Below are 24,468 nucleotides of genomic sequence, written 5' to 3'. Positions count from 1 at the left end.
GATAGCATATTCCCTTTAGGTTTCACGATTAACATTTTGTTTTCATGCCTAATTTTTCTCGCGAGAATTACATGTCTATGATTTCTCTTAATCAGTTGTCTGATCTTTATAAAAATACATGCGTGGAACAAATTATGAAGCTTCTTATTTTGCAATGTACCCATTTTTTTTTTAAATTTTAATTCGTCTTTCTTCAATCCAAATATTTTACTTGGCACTCTGTACACAAACGTCCTGAAACTAATCTTCCACTAAGACAGGAAACCAAGTTTCACACCCATAAGTTTTATGATGCGTATGAGCATAGGCTGAAACACTGAAGTTAAAGCTGATGTGTTCTTCTTCTCCCATAATTTTGTTTAAGTTCATCTGAGTCTATAAAACTCCCGAAAGTAAGGGGGTAACTTTATCAAAGAAAGGCGAACTGACAGTTACGGGCACTATAAAGAGAAATTGTTTCAAAAGTATTTCTCACTTTTGCGTGTCTGAGTTTAAATTTACATGCATGTAATAATTCTATTGCTTCTTGTAAAGAAAGCAATATTACCATAAAATTTAAAAAAAAAATGTTAGTTAACGAAATACATAGATTACAGCTTAGCAAATTTGAGAGTACTGTGAAGTTAAAGGAGGAGACCATCTGCCCAAATCTTATTCTGCTTCAAACAGCCTTTAAAAAGCTACATTTGAGAATAAATGTTATAAAATTCATTGTGACGAATTGAATATTTAACAGACTGTATTTCAATTTCAAATCGGTCCATCAGCAAATGAGTACAACTGGTATTAAAGTCTTTCGTTTGAGATTCGTTTTAATAATATTACAACAAGTATAATTAATGTCTACACTACAGAAAGGGAAATATACAGTACAGCCAAAAATGGCGTCCGTTTTAACTTCAGCAAGAATATGTTATAAAGTAACGTTCTGACTGGGTGTTTATACATTTCTTTAAAATAACCTGTTTTATCTACAGAATAACGTAAAACCTCAAAGTGTTGTAATAGACGAGAAAATGTTACCTCTATAAGTGGACCTCTGGCGGTCGAAATATATTGAGCTTCTAACGAATATAATTTAAACTCGTGTTACAATTGATGATTTCTACTTATATGCGCCATGCATATTACAAATTTATGAATTTCTGTGACCGAAAAACACTTAATGACATTACAGACTGGTGCATGTGCGTTCAAGATGTTAAATCTCCGAAATGCGGACACGTAAGAGAAGTCATCCGGTCACTTTGCAGTTACTGCAAATGTTTTTCTGAGTTCATTTTCCACTTCTCTCTCTCCAGAAACAAGCTTTCTGAGATCCGTTACGGAGCTTCTCTTTCAGATGCATGTATCTTCTTGGCGTCAGATCCAACTGTAAAATCTCTCCCGTGGGATCAACCTGCCTGCTGCTTCTACCTTTCGCTAAGTACGAGGCGCACAGAATGCCGGGAGGAGTGAGGTGGATCTGTTTATGCGCAGCTGTGAGCAATAGAGGACGCATGATAAATAATGTAAAAGTAGCTTACTGCATGAAGATATAATCGACAAGGCTCTTCGATGAGAAGGAAGACACACGGTTCTAAACTTTATTCAAAATATTTCTTACTGTTGAGATTTCGGGATTCACACTGTGACGACTCACAGGAAAATTCTGCTTTCAATTTCAATCCACATACTCGCAGTGTTTCCTTAAGACCAATTTTAATATTATCCTTTCATGAACCGCCTAGTTATCCCAAGTCCCATTTAGTTTCTGTACCAAAAGTTTCTATAAATTTCTCACGTCCTTCATGCGTTCTACATGTCTCGCCGATCTTATTCCTTCGTAATTACTAAATATTTGGGCGTTTTCAAACATATTCTGGAAAGACAATGGCTTCCTTCTGGGTTGTTGCGCTATGTACTCCAGTGCAAGTTCACCGACGTTTCAGAGTTGTTTGCTGCCTCCATCATCATTCATACCTGAAAATCTCGAGGCATGTAACTGAAACATTGCTTTTTACATAAATGTCCTTATGACAGGACAGAGTTTGCTCTTAAAATTCTGATTATTTGATGGGAAATATATTTCCAGCCAAAATTCTGGCCTGTATTGGATTAAACCTGGGCTATTGATCTCCCGATAGTTGGATTACAACAAAACCACTTGCTTATTATCATGTGTATCGGGGGAATTTGGTTCATTCAACATCGATCTAGGAAGGGTTTGTAGTGATAGCTTGGGGCATTGGCGGGAAAAGGTTCTGGAGCAGGGCTCATGTCGAGAACAGGGCTCTATAAATGGCATGGTCTTGTCACTTCAATAAACCTGCCTTCACCTTTCGTTTCCAGGAACGACAGTGTTCTGTCGATTACTGCAGAGTGCAGAAGCGTGCGATGCCTTTTTGAAACGTGATCCTGTACCAATTACCTAAATAAGTTTAAAATTGCGAATATCGAATCACACAATCGGTCACGATCCAAAAATTCGTTAAACGAGGCCACAACTTCAAGATCCACGTCTCGAAGTTTCATTTTAATATTATCTTCTGTGTTTATGTTCCACAAACGAAGGAATTAAAAGAAAGAATACGTTACAAAAGAAGGAAAAGTTAAGGATTTATTTATTTATTTATTTATTTATTCACACAGTGATTGGCTGGTCTAGCAGAAAAAATTGTTTCGTATTTTATTTAACGAGTCTCGCTAACTCATAGCTTAGAATCACAGAATAGTTGATGAACATTGAACTGGAGAGGACTCGAAGGAAAGTAGTCGTGGCCGAATTTAAGTTTCTACCCTGGTATTTTCTTGGATTGAGTGAGGAAAATTACGAAAGACCTCAGTTAAGATAACTGGTCTCCGGACCAAGATATGAAACCCGGGAACTCCTATAGCTGTGTTTCACAGACTAAAGAAGGAATGAATAAATAATAACGTAAAGGACACAGAGAATGGAAGACTTGAAGATGGGAATTATAGGTGACCGGAGTTACGTCGCTTTAGGTCGATATGGTTCGATAGGAAATCCAATGTCAGAAAAGTAAGAGCTAATTAGGGCACGATTTATTAATGGAGAAAGCGACTCCGGTGTCACCAGGTGTAATCAGTGGTGGCAGAATGTTAATGCTGGCGAACAGTAAGGCCACTAATTACTCTTCCGCGTACAGCGAATGGAAATGGACGAAGTGTTCCCTCATTAGCGAAGTCCTGGAACTCGATTAAGTGAAGTCGTCATAACACGCGTTGTCAGGAAGTGACGTCACGAGCTACACAAGTTGCAGAGTACCTGAGACCGTAGTCACTTCCTGAAACTCTTTCTTTCGGAGTAGTGATTGCAAATGTTGCTTTCTGTTTTGAAACTTTTGGATCTAATCGTTCCTCAATTTAGCATTCTCTAAATCAGTGGTTACGAACGGCGTCTTCTTGGTTGTTACACCGATGTTTCAGAGTTGTTTGCTGCTTCCATCATCAGGAAGATTAGCAAAGCGATTAGCAAGGCTAATGAAATGATTGAAGAGACAAGGAATGCTTCGAAATCCCGAAGGAAGGAAACAATTCGGAAGGCCTTGATGTAGATGAGAGGATAATGTAAAATAGATGTTAATGAAAGCTTGTTTAATGGATTTGTCTGGTTTAGGTTGGGACGAGATTTTATAAATCATTAGTTATTAGTTTATTAAGGTAAATATGAGACTTTGTAACCAAGAATCACGGGTCTCCCGTTGAAACTGACGGGTGTTTTGCTTCCATCTGAACGCGCACTGGTGGCTGGACGCACAAACATTCAATCAAAAGACTGAAACAGCCTGGAACTGTAGGCTACCCAGCGCAACACAATTCGAGGTATACAAACCGAGAGCTTATTGATGTACTTACGCATGGACGGCTACGGGGAGTGAATCAGAATCCCTTGTCCGGTTCGCGGCTGTACGACAAAATGGCAGCGCTGGGTATATACTTTTCTGCGGCTGCTAGGAACGACCGGAGCAAATCAGAATCGACTGAATTTGGAAGAAAGTATAAATTCTTAAGATGATAATGTTGCGTCATATTGTGTTGAATATATATTTGTTCAATTTTTATCAGTCTAATCACAATAAAATATTATTAAATATTAAAATATTAAAATAGTATTAATAATTGTATAATATTATTATTAAATATTAAAATATTATTACAATTAAAATTTAAATATTTCAAATATATTAAATATTAAAATATTAAAATATTATTACAATTAACATTTAAATATTTCAAATATATTAAATATTAAAATATTATTACAATTAACATTTAAATATTTAAAATATATTAAAATATTATTACAATTAACATTTAAATATTTAAAATATATTAAATATTAAAATATTAAAATATTATTACAATTAACATTTAAATATTTCAAATATATTAAATATTAAAATATTATTACAATTAACATTTAAATATTTAAAATATATTAAAATATTATTACAATTAACATTTAAATATTTAAAATATATTAAAATATTATTACAATTAACATTTAAATATTTAAAATATATTAAATATTTAAATGTTAATTGTAATAATATTTTAATATTTAATAATAATATTTTATTGTGATTAGACTGATAAAAATTGAACAAATATAAATTCTTAATATTGTATTTTTAACCAGAGCGCGTCATTGGACGTTGTCATTTGGACAGGCATGGTTCAGATCAGTTCGCCTATCTTAAATAAATACGTTCAGGACATATGAAAGGACTTCAATCGATGTTTGTTTCACATAAACCGCCATATTGCCCATCATTCCCGTGAAATATTATAATAAACCGTGCCCGTTGCCCTGCATTCCCCTTATATCTTAAGTTATCGCAGGTTTGTTCAGTTCCGTTCAATCGGCGCCTTCATAATGAAGGTCTGTGACAGTTCTTGGCGGTTTCCTCTGACTCTGAAGTTCCTGCTCTCATTACGACCCAAGTAATCAAATTCTTGGCAATTTAGAGGACTTAATAACTTAATAATCTAATACCGTTTCACTTAGGGGCTCTCACTACCCTTGATTTTCGCTCCTTTTCGTGATCGTTTTGCCTGCGATGTAGAACAAGTTAAGTTATCCCACAGCCTTCCGAAGTAATGAAATTTATTTTCTAATGTAAACAAGAGTGAATTATGAGAGATTTCAGTTTATCAAGGCGTTAAATGTCAAGATGACTGCGTTATGGGTTGATATGACGTGTATTCTCGTAGAAATTGACTGACTTTTTAAATATGCCTACTGCCTCCATCACCAACGTTCAGGAAGCAGTGACTAGTCCTCAAACTTTATAATAATATACGTCCTCTGAGTATTTGTTGACTAACTGAGCGACTGTTAGCTTCTCGAGAAGAGTTTGTGGTTGTAACCTATGGAAGTGCATTAGTACAATATTCTTTATAGATGTCGTTTGACTGAACCATAATCGTAAGCATTTATATACACAAACGAGTGTGAAAACATATTTAATTAAAACTGAAGGTTAGATTATAATACATTTAGCTGAAATTAATGACATTGTCTCGTTAATAATAGGTATAACTACACAATACGCTAATTGTAATTTATTTTCGTATACACCTTGTAGTAAAATATGTATAATAATTGTAAGGGGATTGGTTTGCTGTCACTAACTTGAGTCTGGAGATATTATTTCTGTAACATATTCCTCAGCTAACTTACTCTTTGGAGCAGAGCATTTCTTGATAAGCTGATAATCGCAGTGATTTTTATGGAAACCGAACGTTCATTATCACTTTAAAAAGCTCTCCACCAGTCTATACCCTGAACCAGATGAATCTGTCCATATTCTCCAGCGCTATTCCCTTAAGAACAATTACAGTATCATCCCATTTACGTCTATGTCTTCCTAGTGGTTATCTTCCCTTCAGGTTTACTGAAACAATTGTTATACTTTGTCTTGGCATGCAAACTGGCTTTAGTTTATGTGCCTATTTTATGGGACAGTGTGTTATGAAAGTTCCCTGCGAGGAAAAGTTAAATTCCATGAGATTCATCGTTCGTTGTAAGCACAATGTAGATAATCTTCAATGTCAGGTTTGAATGGTGCAATTCGCTGAAGAGAGGCCATGAAATCTTTGTCAACCATACAAAGTGACTTGAACATCTGATGTCATCAGAACGACAATTTCGCCTGGAGATGAGTACAAGAGACAGAATAATAGCAGTGTGTGTGTGCGAGATATAGTCACCAAAAACTTATGATCAATGTTGATGATGTTGGAACTACAATATGAGAAATATATTTCTCTGAATTCTGGTATCTAGGTGAACAAGCAGCCGTGTTGTAAAAGGAGAAAGTTCACATTTCACTGGTAGAGAAAATAGGCCATGTTTCATACTTTTATTGCCAGATAAAAGATGTACAAATGAGTCGATAAAATATTCCTGGTATAAATTCAGAATCAATCGTTCGTATGAAAAATCTGATCTACAGTTAAACTTTTACTTCCTTATAAAATGAACTTCATGGACTACAAAACCAGATGTGGCCCCAGTTCCTGGCACTCAGTAGCTCCCCGAAGAAAGGGATCTCGCCCCTGATCTGTAAAATCAGGTGCCCTGCGACGTTCTGATACAGCAAATACTTAAGACGTCGGGCGCCAACCATTTTTCTTGGCAATGTTCCCGAGCTGTGTGAATACTTCGCAACCTTTCCCTGTGCTAGGACTCTTCTTGCATTTTGACGTAAAAGAGGCCGGATACACTCTGCCTTGTAAGACTAATGCATTGTGTTGAATCAAAAGATTTAATATCGCATCCATCATAAAGATAGATCCATATTCGAACCTCGTAATCGCCTGTATGGCATGAGATTTTTTGTGATCATCCCACTTCATACATACTGAATCAAGTGTAGAGGTTAAATGTTTAAATACCTTTGACTATTTTGTAACAGAATAGTTATAAATTACAATTTAGGAAGTTTCGTTGATTATGATGATTCTTATGCGTATTTGCAGCGCTAGGGAGGGACTTAAAAGTACTCTGTTTGTCTGTCTATCTATCTATCTATCTATCTATCTATCTATCTATCTATCTATCTATCTATCTATCTATCTATCTATCTATCTATCTATCTATCTATCTATCTATCTATCTATCTATCTATCTATCTATCTATCTATCAATCAACATACATTAAATCCAGAACAACCGACAAGATATTCATAACATTTTTAGTGGACTCTTAGTAAGGTTGTTGAACCGTCTCAGTTTTATTTTATATAGCGAAATTTGAACAACTTTATATAATAACATTTTCTTAATATAACGATATATTTTACGTAAATGGCGTTAGAAAATAATACGCAATATCCCACTACCACACACAACGGGACCATCTGTGAAACTTCGAATGAGATATTTTGTCTCGGATTCGAGATTCTCACTGCGGCGAAGATGTCAATATTGCTTCTCTCGGTCGTAAGGCAACACAGACTTGTAGGTGGGTACCAACGTCTTAGAGGAACATACCGTCTCTATCTTTAACCTTGACGAAACATTTGGTGTTTTACCCACAAGTTTAGAGGGAGTTATATTCCAGAAGATTAAAATCGACAAGATATTTCTTGGAGGTGAGAAACATGACGCGATACAAACGCAAAGTGGAAAACATTTCGGTGGTGTTACACTCCTCTGAAACGAGAAGCCAGGACATAAAGTTCTGCTCCAACATCCTGTCACCAGCAAGTTGCTTGCCGCTTCAAACATCTTGCGATCGTTTCCCGGCAAGTTATCTTCTTCCATTCGCCGGCGAAGGTGCGGTGTATCACCCTGGGCAGTCTGGAAGTGTTTCCCTGTTACCTGCTCCTGGATTGCACTTGTCTGTGTAGCACCGCGTATCGGAACTTTTCCTCCTCCCATTATCATTAATCGAATGAAACGACTCGAGGTAATTCGATCAAAAGCGAAATCTAGAAAACACGAAGACGACTGGCCGAGGGGGCACAACATTTATACCGGGGAGTTCTGAAATAGAGAAACAAAGGGAGAAGGATATGAAGTGACAAAGTGAACTAGGAAGGGGATTGGACTGGAAACAGACAGGATAAAGAACGAGAGAAAAAGAAAGAATTTCACTTAGAGATTTTATCCGACTTAACACATCGTCGCATCTTCTTCCAGGTCTTCTTAATTGTTCTTTCCGACAGGTTTAATTTAACAAAATTTTGTGTGTATTTTTATTTCCATATCCAAGCTAAGGAACAGAAATACCTGGAGAGTTTAGAAATGTGGTGTTGGAGAAGAATAGAGAAGATCAGGTGGACGGATCGAGTGACCAACGAAGAAGTATTGAGGAGAGTCAACGAGCAAAGATTACACGAAGGAAAGCTAACTGGCTGGGACATATTATGAGAAGGAATGGATTAATGAGTGATATCATCGAAGGCCAGGTTGAAGGAAAGCGAGGACTGGGAAGAAGACTGATACAGCTAACCGACGACCTTAAACAAGGAAAGAAGATGACGTTCCAGGAATTAAAGCGAGAAGCCGAGAATAGGGACAACTGGAGAGCTCTTTTTGGGCAGAGCAATGGACCTGTCGTAAGACAGAACACTTAAGAATAATAATAATAATCTAAGCCAGTTATCTGGCCTATCATAAACTTTATTTGATCTCCCTAACAGTGTTAAGATAATTCTATGAATCAAGGATTTTCTTTACTGGCTTAATGCATTTCACGCCAGCTCAGTTCTACGGGATATTATGAAATGTTTCGTGGGATTTTCCTCTCTACTCTGTCTTGAAATAGGCCACTACCGCTCCCTTCCAAATCCCTACATACTATTTTTCTTGAATTTTCCCGATCTCATTTGATGCTATATGCCATCTGATAAAAGTGTTTGTTAAACAACTACAAATCAATTACATCTCAGTCAGTAAATGAATGGCTACGAACTGTAGTATTGAGGTTCGATTACCGACAGGGCAACGAGTTTCCTTTACCAGTCCAGATAACCTAAACACTAGCTCCAGGCCCAACAGACTGTATGTCACATGAACACCAAATGCGGTTTCTCTGTCCGTAAAGCGATCGAAACGCGGAGCCGACCACTCAGTCTGATGCCAAGATTAAGGATGTGTGGATACTTACCTCCACAACGTCCATACGCCATGGTACGGGCATAAATTTCACTCATTGCTTTTCGAAAGATTCGTGAACTATGACAAAGGTTATGGACTGAATATTTTGTGGTGTATATCGATAAATTGCCCTGAAATTTGTGGGTAGGGACTGAAGTAAACAACGAAAAACCAGACCGGAATTGGCCGGCATCTTGGCAGCGACGTCACTCCCGAACCTGTCGGAAATAAGGCAGGAGAAGGCGTTTTCCCTTGTATGCATTTGTTTCTTCAGACTTGAATAATACGGTTTTTAAAATAATTTATAAAAAAGTACCGTTTTGGAATCATACATAATCACCAATTACCGTGCAGATTCCCTAGTAAGTCACTATCACGCCAGGTCATAACGGATTCCTCTCTGTGAACATTTGATAAATCGGACTTTACGTCACGACCAGTGAGAAATAAGGAGCTCCACGAAGCCAAGAGAATGCAAAGTAATACTTGCCATGCATAATAAGAACAAATTCAGATGCCTTGTTTGTTGTCATACAGTTTTTGTTTACATCCATTGTTTGTCGTCATACTGTGTTTGTTTACATCCAGTGTTTGTTGTCATACTGTGTTTGTATACATCCATTGTTTGTTGTCATACTTTGTTTGTTTACATCCAGTGTTTGTTGTCATACTGTGTTTGTTTACATCCAGTGTTTGTTGTCATACTGTGTTTGTATACATCTAGTGTTTGTTGTCATACAGTGTTTGTATACATCCATTGTTTGTTGTCATACAGTGTTTGTTTACATCCAGTGTTTGTTGTCATACAGTGTTTGTATACATCCATTGTTTGTTGTCATACAGTGTTTGTTTACATCCAGTGTTTGTTGTCATACTGTGGTTGTATACATCCAGTGTTTGTTGTCATGCAGTGTTTGTTTACATCCAGTGTTTGTTGTCATGCAGTTTGTTTACATCCAGTGTTTGTTGTCATACAGTGTTTGTTTACATCCATTGTTTGTTGTCATACAGTGTTTGTATACATCCATTGTTTGTTGTCATACAGTGTTTGTATACATCCATTGTTTGTTGTCATACAGTGTTTGTTTACATCCAGTGTTTGTTGTCATACAGTGTTTGTATACATCCATTTGTTTGTTGTCATACAGTGTTTGTTTACATCCAGTGTTTGTTGTCATACACTGAATACCAAAGGTCTGTACCCAAAACAATTTCTGCGCTTTGTTGAATTTATTCCAATGCCTTTTTGCCACATGTGCTATATGTATTGTTCTCACTTAAATTGACCAGAGTTACAGAAACCAGACATTTCTTGTAATTTTCTCTTGGTACTGTCGTTATAACTTATTTTGACAGATGTATTAGTTCAGGAAACGAATCGTTAAGAATACATCAGTAGGAGATTAACTTCTACCATATCAGTGCTTTAGATATTGGTTAGTTCGTGAAAGTTTCTGGTGGAAATTTTTCTCCTTCGTTTTCCTCATTTCTCTCGATTCCAATAACCAACCGTACGTGAGAAGGGAACCCCCCGCCATCTTACAGAAGAATTCAAGACACGAATACGGGGGGGGGGGGGGAGTATTTTATTGCACAGGGCACATGACAGGATGGGACTGGCGTGAAGTCAGCTGTGTTACCGGCACTACCTGATTACTTTTACACCATGCACTCCTTTCTGCCTTCGAAGAAATGCCATGGAAACGCTATTTCTTTCATAAGAAAATTCCATTTCGGACTTCACATTAATTTTAACTCTACCACGAAACCATTCGTTATATACCATGTTCGTAATTTATTAAATACTTTCATTTGTCCACTGTTCTTATAACTCGGTTAGCGTGGGGGGGGGTGATCAAAATTAATGGCCTGTGAGTTTCAGCCATTAAAGTGCTTCAGACGAAAACTGTAGTGACCACATTTGTTATATAATAACCAGGAAGCAATCCTCGTTTGAGGGCGAAGTCTTCAGTGCTACTTGTATTCTAAGCATCAAGCTCTGCGTATAACTGTCCCTTACAATTGAAACCTGTGATCTTTGAATTTGCTGGAACTTGATAATCGTAATAATTATTATTAAAGCCACGACTCCAAAGGTGCCAGATGCCTTAATTATAACATATATAAATTATGTTGGAACCAAAAATAGAAGTATTATTTTAGCTTGGCAAATTTCATTTGTACGAAATTTGATCGAAATGTGTTTTGTGTTATCTGAGATGAATCATGTGGACAGATGAACTGAAATATCGTCTCACATACGCGTTCCATCTTGTATACGTTACGTAAACAACACGTAGAAACAGATGTCGCCTTCATTCTCTAAATAATGTATTTTCTCCACATAACACACCTGATCTGACAACAAGGGGAAAAGTAATTAGGATGCTAACAAATTACGTGTTAACACTGGAATTAAAATGGAATCTAACAGAGGAACACAGTCCGTAATTGAAACCCCAAATCTTTGGTAATGAACGAATTAACTGTCAGTGATATACATTGATAACAACTGTCATATTTTTACACTTTGTGGAAAAATCTGTAAATGTAATCGCAGTGAAACTTTAAACCGATGTAAGTACTCAGATTCAAACAGGCATCTGAGACAATACGCGATCGTTGACTGCCCAGTGTTTGGACGTACTGACATAACACCATATCGAAATATCGATATACTGTTAGCATTATTCAAGTATACAAGTCAAATATCGAATGAACGTCGAAGGAGACGATCTAATGTTTGTACTTAATGTTATGGAGGTCCTGGGCACAATTTTCGGCCTCAGTCCGACTATTCGCTTCATTTTCTATCTTTTATATATATTATTTTGGAATTATTCCATTCGACAATGAGCAGTCTGAATAATTACGTCCGTAAATTACAATATATTACCGCAGGAATTTAGCGAGTCTGAATTGGTGATTAGCTAATACCCGGTTACTTATATTGAATAAATATAAAGTCACTATTTCTTTACATGCTTGTAACTAAATGTAAGAAAGCTGTAGAGACGTTGTCTTACCTGTAAAGCATCCGCTCTTGACGATCAGCCTCCACGTAAATGCGATAATACATGAAGATCATTATGACGCCAGGGACCCAGAAAGAAACACTTGAAGATATGACTGCGTACGGTTTATTGACGGTGAATCCACAGACGTCTTGATGTTTCATACGGAACTCAAGATGTTCTTCAGTTGTGTACCAACCCATGAATATTGGAACGAATGAAACCAGCGCAGGCGAACACCATACAACTGCCAGCATTATAGCCAACTTTCCATGTGTCATGATCAAAGGATAATCCAGAGGCTGAACTATTGCGTAGTAGCGGTCCACACTTATGCAGCAGAGGTGTAGGATGGACGCCGTGGAAAAGTAGACGTCCAAGGAATTCCACACGTCGCACATGAAATATCCGAACAACCACGTTCCACCCGTCAGCTCGACGCTCGCGTTAAAGCACATGGCACACAGCGCCACTAACATGTCCGCCAGTGCTAACGACACTACGAAGTAGTTAGTTATAACTCGGAGTTTACGATGTCTCATGACACTCACAATAACCAAAAGATTGCCAAATAAAGCAGCCATTATTATGAAACCCATAATAGAAGATTTCAAAGCGATTATTAAGGAATCTTCCCAAGTGTCTTCCTGTTCGTCGTCATCAGATGCCAGAAGTGTTTCTACCCAGCTTTGGGTTGTATTGTTTATGAACATCGGGCTTAATGTTGCAGGAGTAGTTGTAATTGTCGAGTTGTATCCGGGAATATTGTTTTTTGTTGAATCGATTTTTGCAACACCGCTGTAGAATTTGTCATTTGTTTTATTAAAGTTCTTACTGTTTACTGAAATTGTGTGTGTGTTAATAAAATTATCTGGATCCATTGTCGTTTTCTAAAAAAAAATATTAAATTACTTTATGAGCAGAGGTTACTTTGTTTTAACAAATAACGGTAATTGTAATAAGAAATAATTTATTCTAGTGACTATTACTGTTAAAAAATTAAAGACAATTCAGTTACATTTAAAAATTGAATTTCTATGACTTCTAACATACTACGCGAATACTACGCAGTTCAGAACTGATGTCTAAAAATGACCAAAAGTTGAAAAGTTTGTACAATAGAGAATTTAGAATAAGTTAGATTTATAAACAATGCTGATATCCTGGAATATACGAGAATAATTTCTACTACTCCACTGCTACAAAGTTTTAAAAACCCGTTATTTTTTCACTTTTTAATATTTCCGCGAATCAAATTTTGAAAAAAAGTGTCTATACTTTGTGTGCATTTTTATATCGGTTATTGTACTGAGTCAATTGTTCTAGGTTATTTCTAGAGATGGGCACCACACTGATAAATATTCATTTGTTGAACATTGTTTACCGCAAGGAATAACGTACGAAGAACAAAGAACTGAAATTGTAGTCATGAAATGTTAACGCAATTGTTAGTGAATTTCTTACGTTAAATGTTTTCATCGATCAAATATGATTTTAAATTTCGCGAGCCTATGCATTTATTTCATTTGAAATGAATTTTATTACTTCTGGACGAAATAATATAGAAATAGTTTAGATATCTTCTTTTGCACACATGGATTTAACAACAGTTTTATAAAAATAACTTGGAAACAAATATATGCCCACATTTATATTTCACGTTGTTAATAAAGGCCGAACAATTATATTTATTTCATTTCTTAGTGTGTCTTTGTGGTAGGCTATGGCTGGTACAACTACTTAATATTTCCTTGAACGTTGTGTGAGAATTTGTACGTCCTTAATTGGTTCACTAATTTGGTAAGCTGCTTATTTTCTTGGAAGTTTTTGTCTACACTTTACTAACTCGTGTAACCTTTTTTTATCACATGAATGAATACGAGTTCGTGCCTGCTCATATATTCAGCTTATTGTAATGTCTTTAATCTTCGTGGTCTTCTGTTTCTTTAACATAAATTGCGTGATGACATGTGCAGTCCGCTTAAAGTTTTCTACAGGATCTTGTGTTAAAAAATTATCGCTAATGGAGAGACGTGAGAGAAAACATTGTCTTTTAGTACACACGAATGTTAAGCTTGAATTATAAATGATATGCTTACTCACAAAAAAATTTGTGTATTCAGTTTGGAGTTTCTAGTCAATACTTAAATATGGAGCACTTCTAAAACTTTCTTGTCACTTAACCAAGGTGATGTCAGTCACATTCAAAATACTTGATATATTTCGTAGTAAAATCGCTAGGATACACGACATGATTTTCCTTGATTCTCTACACTGATATCTGTTTCGGATATGAAACGACATATTACACTTTTTCACAAACACAATAACACACTGTTTTAGACGTTAAGACGTGTACATTTTCGTAAAACAAATGAATTTGTTGCATTAACTTTCACTTCAAAAACACTGTTCTTTAGATTGAATTCAGATAAATGAATCAGTCACGTATTAGTGTTAATATTGATTGTCGCTTATCTCTGGCTGTTATTCAGTCCTTTCTGTCCCCATGGAATAAAAATTTACCTCGGAAAATGTCTGATAGTTTAGAGAAGTGTGTTAACATTTCTTACAAAGTCACGTGTCGTCCTAAATACCACTTATCTTGACAACGTAGGCAGAAATTTGGCACTGGTTCTTTTGTTAACTCATTCACGTGGGAAATTAGAAAGTTTCTATCTTGCATTTTGTCTTGGCGTATGTTTTCAGTACTTAATATACAAATATCATAAGTGACATTAACTTAATCACTGTTTATCAACATTATTTTACGTGACGTTATAGTTTTCATTTAATTTCGTAGTTGAGTACTACTTAGCATTTTTCAGAAATAACATCAGTTTATCACTTTATGACACAGTAAATACATCGCCAGAAAATTTATTTATTAACATTAAAACATATATTTTGTTCGCACACTAAATAACACAAACTCCGAAAGCAAATTTATCCGTGAAACGAAAATCAGACGCTTGGCGTCTGAGTGGCCGAAGCGTCGCGGAGTCTGTGTTGGTTCTGGGTGTCCCGGTTCGCTCGTAGCTTCCCCAGGCGCTCGGGTGTTTCCGCCTTCTCGTGACGATAAAGCAGCGGAAACATCCGAATTGTATAGTCGCTCCGCGGATAATTTTGAGATTTAACATTAATTTTCCATTCTTCTCACGATGTTAAAAAATACCACAAAACACTAAAGGAAACAGAGGAGAACGAATGTTACAATTAGAACTTGTTACAGAACTGATAGATTTCAGAGAAACTTTTTGGCTTTTGAAACAACTAGTGGTATACTGAATGTAGCAAGGTATTTCATCAAATTTATTGACGTCATCATTTGGCCAATAATTTCTCCGGATTTGCTGTATGAAAAGATACATTAGTTGAGATCAAAATGTGTTATTTTCTCCAATATAATTTTCTTTAGAAACTTGCATCAGTACGGCGTAAAATTCCGACGTTTCGGAATCGGTCTCTGTCTCGACTGACTGACAAAAATTTCTTGACTATGTTATATATTTGCTAGCGTAATATGACCCGTCAGGGTTGACGGGAACAAACTTTTTTATTGTGTTGAATAAGGTTACAATTGATTGCAGAATTATCGCCTCGTTTGTAGTTCTTGTTACCAGAGTCGTCACCGTCAGAACTTGATTTTTTCCGCACCGCACACACATCTCACGCGTACGCTGAAGCGTGACGGACATTGGCTATTATATTCGGAATAGAATATGTATTTAGACTCACGTAGAGATATGTATGTTCGACAATTGAAGCGTAACAAATAAGTAGTAATATTTACGAACAAGTTAAAAAGTGGTTAAATGGAAGACGGAAAAATAAAATTTAGAATCTTTTGACATCCCGTGTCCTGTTTAGGAAATATATATTGAGGTAATTCTAGCCTTGACGAAGGCGGCAGTGGCGTATAATCAGAGAGTACCACAGCACAATGACTCAGAAGACAAAATATGAACTCAGAGTTGTAATACTGAAATATCTAACATAATTTGACTTGTTTCGTTATTGTAAGGGGAGAATATGAAATGAAAATGTCTGTTAATGAACTGCAGCTAGAAATTTGATTAGTATAGGCCCAGATCATAAGAATGTCTCACATTTTGCATCAAAACGTATTCGTTTTTGAACAATAATCAATGATAACTGTAAGGACATTTCGAGTTACGTCTCAGAAATTTTTTGTTCCCAGACTGTGAGAAATATGTACAGAAATAGATAAATAAATAAAGTAATTACACTTGTTTAAAATTTTGCTAGGCATACTACAAGGAAAATTAGATACGTATGTTCAATTTTATCCACCCCTTGATGCAGATTTTGCTGTTATGAACAAAGGAACTTTATATTTGGGAGGCGTCCGGTACTTATAAATTCTGTAGGAAGGTTTAAAATGAGCTTCATGCTCATTTTTAAATAACAGAATTAGCGTATTGGGATTTATGACTGACGGTGCTGAGTTAATAGTTCACATAAACAGCGACTGAGTACAGTTGAGTGCACAGTTGCAAGACATAAAAGAAAATTTAATGTTTTCTGGGATCACAATCTGGTGCTGCCACCGTTTGTGAGGTTATAGAAGCAAACTGAAACTGCTTTAAGAGGATATGCATTAAAGGCGAGTACACGCTCAAAAAATTACGAATTATTTCGAAAGGCAAAATTAGAGCGGTGAATGCTGTATTTCACGAATATAATGGAACAAGATGCAGTTCTAAAAGACGTTTAATTTAAAAAAAAAGTTTTCGATTGTTTTTATATCATTCTCGAGAAACTGATATTCTTACACGAAATCAAGAAAATCTCTATAATTCTTGATAACGGAAGGTTCACTACTGTGTTCAGAACAGCATTTCACTTTATTACTACTCTGATTAGTTTAATACCATTTTACGCAATTTTTTTAAACCATGCTGTTATTTTCTGTGTCTTGTATTAAAATATTCCCTAAGAATCTTCTTCCTTAATGTTTTATTTAATGAGGGAGAGTGAGAGATGAAGTTTCGTGTCCATATAAAATAAAATGCTCTTGGCAGAGCTTATAAAACAATAGGTATAAATTTCTAGTCGCATATATCTAATGTTGATAATGTTATATTTAAGTAACGCAAGTTCATGCCCTACCAATGAATGCATTTTTAGTGTGAATCGTTGAGTCAACTAAGGTTAGATGGAATTGCAGTATTAAGATTGATGAGAGGGAAAACGGGGCGATAATTATTAAATGAAATTGTGTCTCGGGACATGGATCAATGACAAAGTTTTAAACATTCCAGTTGTATGAAAGGCAGAACATTTCCAGACTAACTGAGCGACTGTTAGTTTGTCAAGAAGGTAAAAATTGTTTAAAACCTGTACTGTAATTGTTTCAACAAAAGGAAACTTCTTGCCACTGCGTTTCCTTATCTGTTTCTCTGGTGTTTCGTCGTTCAGCTAGCAGTCGTAAACAAAGTTGAAATGTTTAGAATATCTAGGAAAATAGAAAGTTTTGTGGCAGAATGATTGTGTATGATTCTGAGAACAGGACGAACTGAATAAGCATTAGTTTCTTGAGAAGAACTTCGTTCTGTGTTGTACCACCTTCTATCTGTTCATCGTCTTCATGTGGCGTCTTTCAATTCTGAATCCTTTTGTTTGAGTTTGATTAAATTTTATATGAAACCGAGATTCGATTACGTTGATAGACCAGACCAAATTCATATCTTGAACTTCAGTTCTCATTAGTTTTCTCTTCCGGACGTTCTCTTTTCAGAGACTTGTCGAATCACAACACAAATGTACAATGCCAAGGTTCGAAATATAATCCATGTATGTTTTTACCACAGGAACTGAGATTGCTGGTGGCAGGACACCAGAATTTCATGTTATTTATTTATTAATTAATTCGAGTTCTTTGTATGACTAACTTCAGTGTCAACGTAACGAAATAATGTTTTGTTTTGACCTCAGAATGCACCACGTGTCTGTTCATCGAGATAACATCACCACCAGTTGTGATGACGATATTGCGAAATTTAAACAAATGTGCCATAAATTTGCACAAATTTCGTAGACGGTAATTTTTCGAATTTTGATGCCACTTATTTTTAGAGATAAACTTGTTTTTGTAAACACAAATTTTTAAAAATTACATGTTTTAACCAGAGTTAATTTATTTCGAAAATTTTCTTACCGTAAGTTTCTTATTTGATTATCAGGCTAGCAGTTAACGAACGCCGTGTGGACGTATATCGATAAAAAGTAGGGAGTTTTGTGAATACAAGGCGCTGTTACCCTCAAGTTATATTAAAACACTTGCCGGGGTTAGGGTAAGAGCTTCTGGTCGTATTGATGTGGGAGAAGGTGTCGCCTAGGAAGCTGCTTCTCATCGGCTTCCTAGATTTTTGTTTTGGCCCCGTGACGATATATCGCCGAGAGTGTTCTAGTGGCTTCATCGTCGGTCATAGAAAGTTGTTGTAAACTGGAACCTACTCTGCATCGATTAGTCGAGATATAATGCTTTCACTCGAGCCCTGCCTGTGCGAAGTTTCAGGTTTATAAACAAACCGAGAATTCTCGCTCAGATATTAAGCCCTAACAACATAGGACTTAATTTAGATTCGTTGCGGGGTCCAAAGCATGTCTTTCGTTCGTTCGTTAATATACAGCAAACGCTAGAGTTATTGATACAATACGCACACTCAAAAATAAGCTAATAGATTTCTCTCCCTTTATTTTAGCTTCTTTCCACGTGTGACGTCATCCTCTGGCACAGCTATGTTGTACGAAGTGTACATGTAGCCCTCGATTTACGCCGAGAATGCGTTCCTGGACGAACCGGAATAAATTGAAACTCTTTTTATAATATAAATCAATGGGAAGTCAGTGACATGCGTTCCCAGCAACCAAAGATAGACGAGTAATATAATGGCATTACATTTAAAGCTCTGAAATAACGTAAATAAAATAAAGGAAATTTTAAAAAATATATTTTATACACTTACAATCGGCAATTCGTTGGTCCCCGCGGTTGACTGCAAATCTAGGGTTACCTGTACTTGAAAATGCGATAATTTTAAAATTAAACTTGAAGAGACGTTCAGAACTTAGTGTAAATATTATGCTGGAAGAAAGTTCTATACACACGAGAGCTGTTTAGGTTATTCAATTGGGAAGAATCATCGTTGAAGATAGGATTGTTAGAATTATTTGTATTATAAGAGAAAAAAAGTTGTCAGTGGAACCAAGGTTCCGGAGAATTTGACGTAAATACGTCTATACGGAAAGGAAGCTTATATATTGGCTTTATTCTAAATATTTCCTTTATACATGCTTTACAATTGAGTAAAATTTGATTAAGACATTGCTTATTTAACTTGAATTAGTTACGCTTAAGATGGGTCTGTGGTAGATGAATGTAATGTAATGTAATGAAATGTAATGTAATGTAACGTTTCCTAGGTAACAACAATGCCGAGTAAACAGACGACGTTCCCTAGGTAACCATTGTTACACTTTTTCGTTCCCCTTTTTTGCCGAATGATCCTTCCTTATAGACGTATTTACGTCAAAAAGACTTTATTTTGCAGATGGGTAACTATGTCACTAACTCCAGGTAGTAGAGTTCTTATTCAAAAGCTGATAGTCGCGCAGGGACTCACGAAATCCCACGTATTTATGGAACCAAAAGGTTCATTACCGCGTTCACAAAAGCCTACCATCTGCCCCTGCCCGGAGTCAAATGAACCCAGACCGTATCCTCCAATCATATTCCTCATTTTATATAATTATCGCATCTACTTCTTCGTATTTCAAAGTGATATTTTCCTTGAGGCTTCCAAACAAAACATTTTCGATTAATTCTTCATCTTCTTCATACGTGCTACATTATCTGCCAATCTCATCCTTCACTACTTCATGTTTGGAGGGTGGCTAAAAAACTCTCACCCTAAAAAGTTGCCTGTGTGATAATAATTATAATGGATTGATTAGGAGATTAAATAAGAATTGTTTGTAAAGTCACCCTGCCCTCAGATATCCTGTGCCAATACTTCTAATGAGAGACCAAGTTTCACACTCACACATGACGAAGATATTTGAAAATAAACCCTTCCAAGTCTACCCTCCGCCTTATCTGCCTTTCACGAAAGTTTTTACTTGCTACTTTCTGTAATCATACTCGAAGTGAAATTTTTATATTCCTGAAAATGCATCTTATATGGGACCACTCTGAACCTCCTTATTCATAAGATGGGGAATTGGTCTTTGCATGATGTTCATCCACATATTTCGTCTGTCCTGTCTTACAGAAATTCTAGAATTCCTCTCCGTATAGATTGCATAAATCCCCAGACGTCTACAGACGGATGATGATAAGGAGTTGGTGGAAGGGGGGATTGACTTATAGATCAGTTCCCTGTGGTCCACAGATAAAGCAAATTTGAAAAAAGTCACATTCAAATGCAACTGGTTTACTATCGTGAGACTACAGGTAAATGAACAGCAAAATTAACACGTGGCAATTTATTTCCGAAACAGTCAATTTACATTGTGCTTACGTAAGATGGTGGAATTTTCTACGATTTCATTTGTAGCAGCTGTAATCAAATTACATAATTTAAGGTCACATAAAAGTCATATAACGTTACTACACCAATAGCTGAACGCAGGCGCGTAAAGACAGCTCAGAACTCGCAACAAAGCAAAGTAAGCCACTCTGTCCTGTTAAATTAAAGAGGCTTAGTAAAGGAGTGAAGTTCTGGCCTTGAAATATCAAATTTGGTGACGGACACTGCGAGAAAATGTTTTGATGTGCAGTAAAACTTGCTTTAGGTCCGGTGTCTGGCGACTAAAAGGTAATATCTTTTCTTTCGCTAACGTGCTGACTGCAGCCCCAATTTGGGAGGTGTGTAAAGCTGACGAAGCAGGTAACGCGAGACTGAAAAATTGTAGCGACACAGAGATGTAACGAATCTTTAAACCAATGAGAAAAATGGTTATGGTACGTTTAATAACCAGAAATCAGCAAATTAATTTCGTGAACTGTTCCCGGAATGGTTAAGAATGCTCTTTACAGCACAAAAGTGAGCTGTGGTTTTTCTTAGAAGTAGGCGCAGTCAGGCGGTTTAAAAATTTCTTTCAATTAATTTCTATGGTTATAAACATTTGCCTCCTACCTTAAGGGGAGGAGACTGATTAAGGATGTCTGAGAAAAGGGTTCTGAGGAGGACATTTGGACGAAGAGGAAAGGATGGCAGAGTTTGAGTGAGGTTTATCAGAAATTCTAAAACGTTGAAACCTCTTCAAGAAATTTCTTATTACCGTTCCTGTTATATTTATTTGACGTGATGGGATTGGATATATACTGAACGAAATTCAATGGATCCTCACTGTGTGACCATCCACATTTGTATTTTAATTTAAGTTATACAGAAATGGATCACATGTAATACGTCTATTCATCCAAGCTTTGAAACGTTACGTGATCAGATAGTAGTTTTTGCCGAAGAAGATTATTTTTTCCGGGAAATCCGTATTGACAGTGTCTTAACTTTAGAAACATTTTTGAACGTTGTTTCATGTTTTCACAACAAAGTTATAGAAAGTTTCGTCGAGACGTCAACTCCAAGAAACATGAAGATTGCGAGAAGTTTCTAGTCATTATAAAGTTTATATATAATTTTGTACGAAAGGAAGAAGGAAGAATTGGATAAATTAATGGAGGGATTTAGACATTGATAAATGGATGGATAGAGATTGATTCTCAGGCAGGTAGTTGAGTTGATACAGACGTAGAGGCCTGAATGGATGCATGGATGTGATAATTGACAAATTGACAAGCAAATGGATAGATAGACACTCGGATTAGACTGGATGGGTGAACAAGACGTTTTAGACAATAGTATGATGAAAGGAAGCTCTGATACGTGAATTGTAGAATTGATGGCGTGTTATTTCTTTGGCGAATTTAAAAGATGCTACGTTAAAGAATAAGCGTGATTTGTTATTAATTATTTTTATTAATTTTTTAATAATTTTAAAACCAATTTCTTACACATTGGCGATAATGCTTTTGGTGCATATTCGAAACGTCATAAAATGAATAATTAACCCAAATCCTTTGTAAAATTTCATAACAGCGTGATTATGCTTCCAAAGTTGATTATAATTATGAAACAGAAATGTAAGTTACTTACAGATGATTACATTATGAAACTGACATATTTCGTATATAAATGAAAATTGAGACAATTTCATCGAAGTTCTTCCTAGGTGAAAACGTTTGCGCCTGCCATCTTTTGGGTAAACGGTTGTACTTAACTCGTGAATCAATACAGCGATTCTCGAACTCAACGATGTCTCGATAAGTCTTTGTCGATTTATATGGCTGTATATTGCCTTTGTTGATTTAAACAAGTTATTGAGTTGAGTTCTCTTGCTACTGCATGGTTGTATTCAGTCAAAGAATGAGCATATCGCCAAATTTTTATCTGAAGACGAAGGAAGATCCATTCTTGGATACGTAGAGATTTTTGGGAGATTTTAAGATGTTTAAGATTAAATAAACAGACGACGGATGAAGTAGGAAAGGAAGAAAAGTGAATCGTGTATTTTTTTAAATTTATTTAGGCCAACATGTAGCCAAGGAACGATTGCACTTGTCGAGATTTTGTAAACACGATTATGAACATTCGGGTGCCACAGAATGTGGCGAATTTCTTGACCAGCTGAGCGACTTTCAGCTTCTCAATGAGGCCTCTGCTCCATTTAGTTAGTTGACAGTTTTGAGTAAAGTGGCACATTCCTATAATAAAAGGAACAAAAATTAAAGACGCGAAAGTGAGAAATGTAGTAAGAAAAAAAAGAACAACAGAGACATTCAATGAAATCGGAAATAAATATGCAAGAATAGATAACACAACACAATTAAAGTATTCACATTTCTCTGAGCGTGACTGCGAATGACATTTGGAATTTGAAACACCCGCCACCTGAAACAGACAATTGAACTTCGCGTACTTCTGAACTCAGTTCTGAAGTCTGTCAACAGGTGTCGACTCTGTACAAAATACGTCACAGTCGATACTTATCAAGGTTCGATTACCAGACACGCCGCGTGGTGCAGACGTAATTAAACGTTACGATTCGTTGTATAACAAAACGCTAAAGAGGTCATTGAAGTTCTGAAGTTTGTGTAGTCTGTTTATAGTCGTATCAGATTAAACGGTAATGTGTGTATGTATCAGTAAAATACATGTGTGTAGCCTTTACATTTCAGGACGTATAAAATCACGTTACACAGCTTCTATTGGAACCATACAAAGAGATTCACGTAATTGTTGGTATCGCTTTCAGATGGGTCCCGCATCGAATCCAGTGGTCGGTTATTCTGATAATATTTTATAAGATGGTATATAATACAACAACAAATGTTGATGCAATGTGAAAAATGAAGAAATGATACGAAAATTAAAAATTAGTAATTGAATTAAGAGTTTATAACATACACCTGATGACGGCTCTATGAAAGCCGAAACATGTCGAGAATGTTCCATATGTAAATCGAGTACTCGATACGGAACAAAGGATAATATTTTAACCATTTAATTATCTTATATTACTTTATTGTGATTGACGGACAATTTTAATATATTTTAATACTATTGATAATATTTTGCTGTTTCCCCCCCCTTTTTTTATAGTAGATGTAGTTTATTTTAAAAAATTGAGTTTTGAAACAGTGTTAAGCGAAGTTTTTATTCGCTGGGTCGCGACATAAGCTATCCTTTTATCTGTCTATGATCTTGTATAATTATTTTATCTTTAATTTAATATTTAATTTTATGTAATGCACTTTTTAAAGCACATAGTTTTATTTATATTCGTATTATTTAAAACAGAGCATTATATTGGATCATGTTAGTGTATTCCAGGATGCATTTTTACTGTGAAGGGGGAATGTGGTTTCAAAGTCTGAAACCGTGAAACGTTACTTAGTGTACTTGCACTGTGTAGGGAGATCAATCATACATGTAGTCATTCAAAAATTTTTAAGTTACTTCAACATTTCTCTCTTTATTCTGAAGGATTCTGAGATTCTTTCTTTGATTGCCTATTATGTATTTCGTCTGGAAGGAGAGAACTTTCAGTTCAAGGAACACTGAAGTGTGGAATCGTGTTCCAATAGGATAGCAGATGGACAACCCACCGATTCTTGGAAACTGCTGACCACCATTCAATTAAAGTACCATTTCAGTGTCCATTTGCCTGATCTGGAAACTGTAAAGAGATTCAGCTGCAGTGTCGTAGTAGGGAGCATCAAATTAAACTCATATATTGTTCAGGAAGAGTTGG

The 24,468-nt window shown here is 36.0% G+C and overlaps 1 protein-coding gene and 1 long non-coding RNA gene across 6 annotated transcripts in view; one reads left to right on the top strand and one right to left on the bottom strand.

Moving 5' to 3' along the window:
- Positions 1 to 13,007, bottom strand: part of LOC110830206 (octopamine receptor beta-2R) — a 61,693-nt gene extending 48,686 nt beyond the window's left edge. Inside the window, exon 1 of the mRNA XM_022064831.2 lies at positions 12,139 to 13,007. Coding sequence (XP_021920523.1) covers positions 12,139 to 13,007 — 869 coding nt within the window. The remainder of the gene's footprint in view (positions 1 to 12,138) is intronic.
- The window catches only part of LOC110830210 (uncharacterized), a 266,347-nt gene that overhangs the window by 75,825 nt on the left and 166,054 nt on the right, over positions 1 to 24,468 (top strand). Inside the window, exons 1-2 of one of the 5 annotated variants that reach the window (XR_015532517.1) lie at positions 9,715 to 10,306; positions 12,212 to 12,973. The exons of 3 other annotated variants lie outside the window; for them this stretch is intronic. This is a non-coding gene — a long non-coding RNA (uncharacterized LOC110830210). Of the gene's footprint in view, positions 1 to 9,714; positions 10,307 to 12,211; positions 12,974 to 24,468 lie in introns of those variants that run through there. One more of the 5 variants, XR_015532518.1, reaches the window with a different exon arrangement.

This window comes from Zootermopsis nevadensis, unplaced genomic scaffold, assembly GCF_977971745.1.
Source record: "Zootermopsis nevadensis isolate Lab colony 2312 unplaced genomic scaffold, Znev_1.0 Znev_ptg000061l, whole genome shotgun sequence".
In the NCBI taxonomy this organism is placed as follows: domain Eukaryota; kingdom Metazoa; phylum Arthropoda; class Insecta; order Blattodea; family Termopsidae; genus Zootermopsis; species Zootermopsis nevadensis.
Note: the sequence above shows the minus strand (reverse complement) of the source record. Positions and strands in the feature narration are given on the sequence as shown.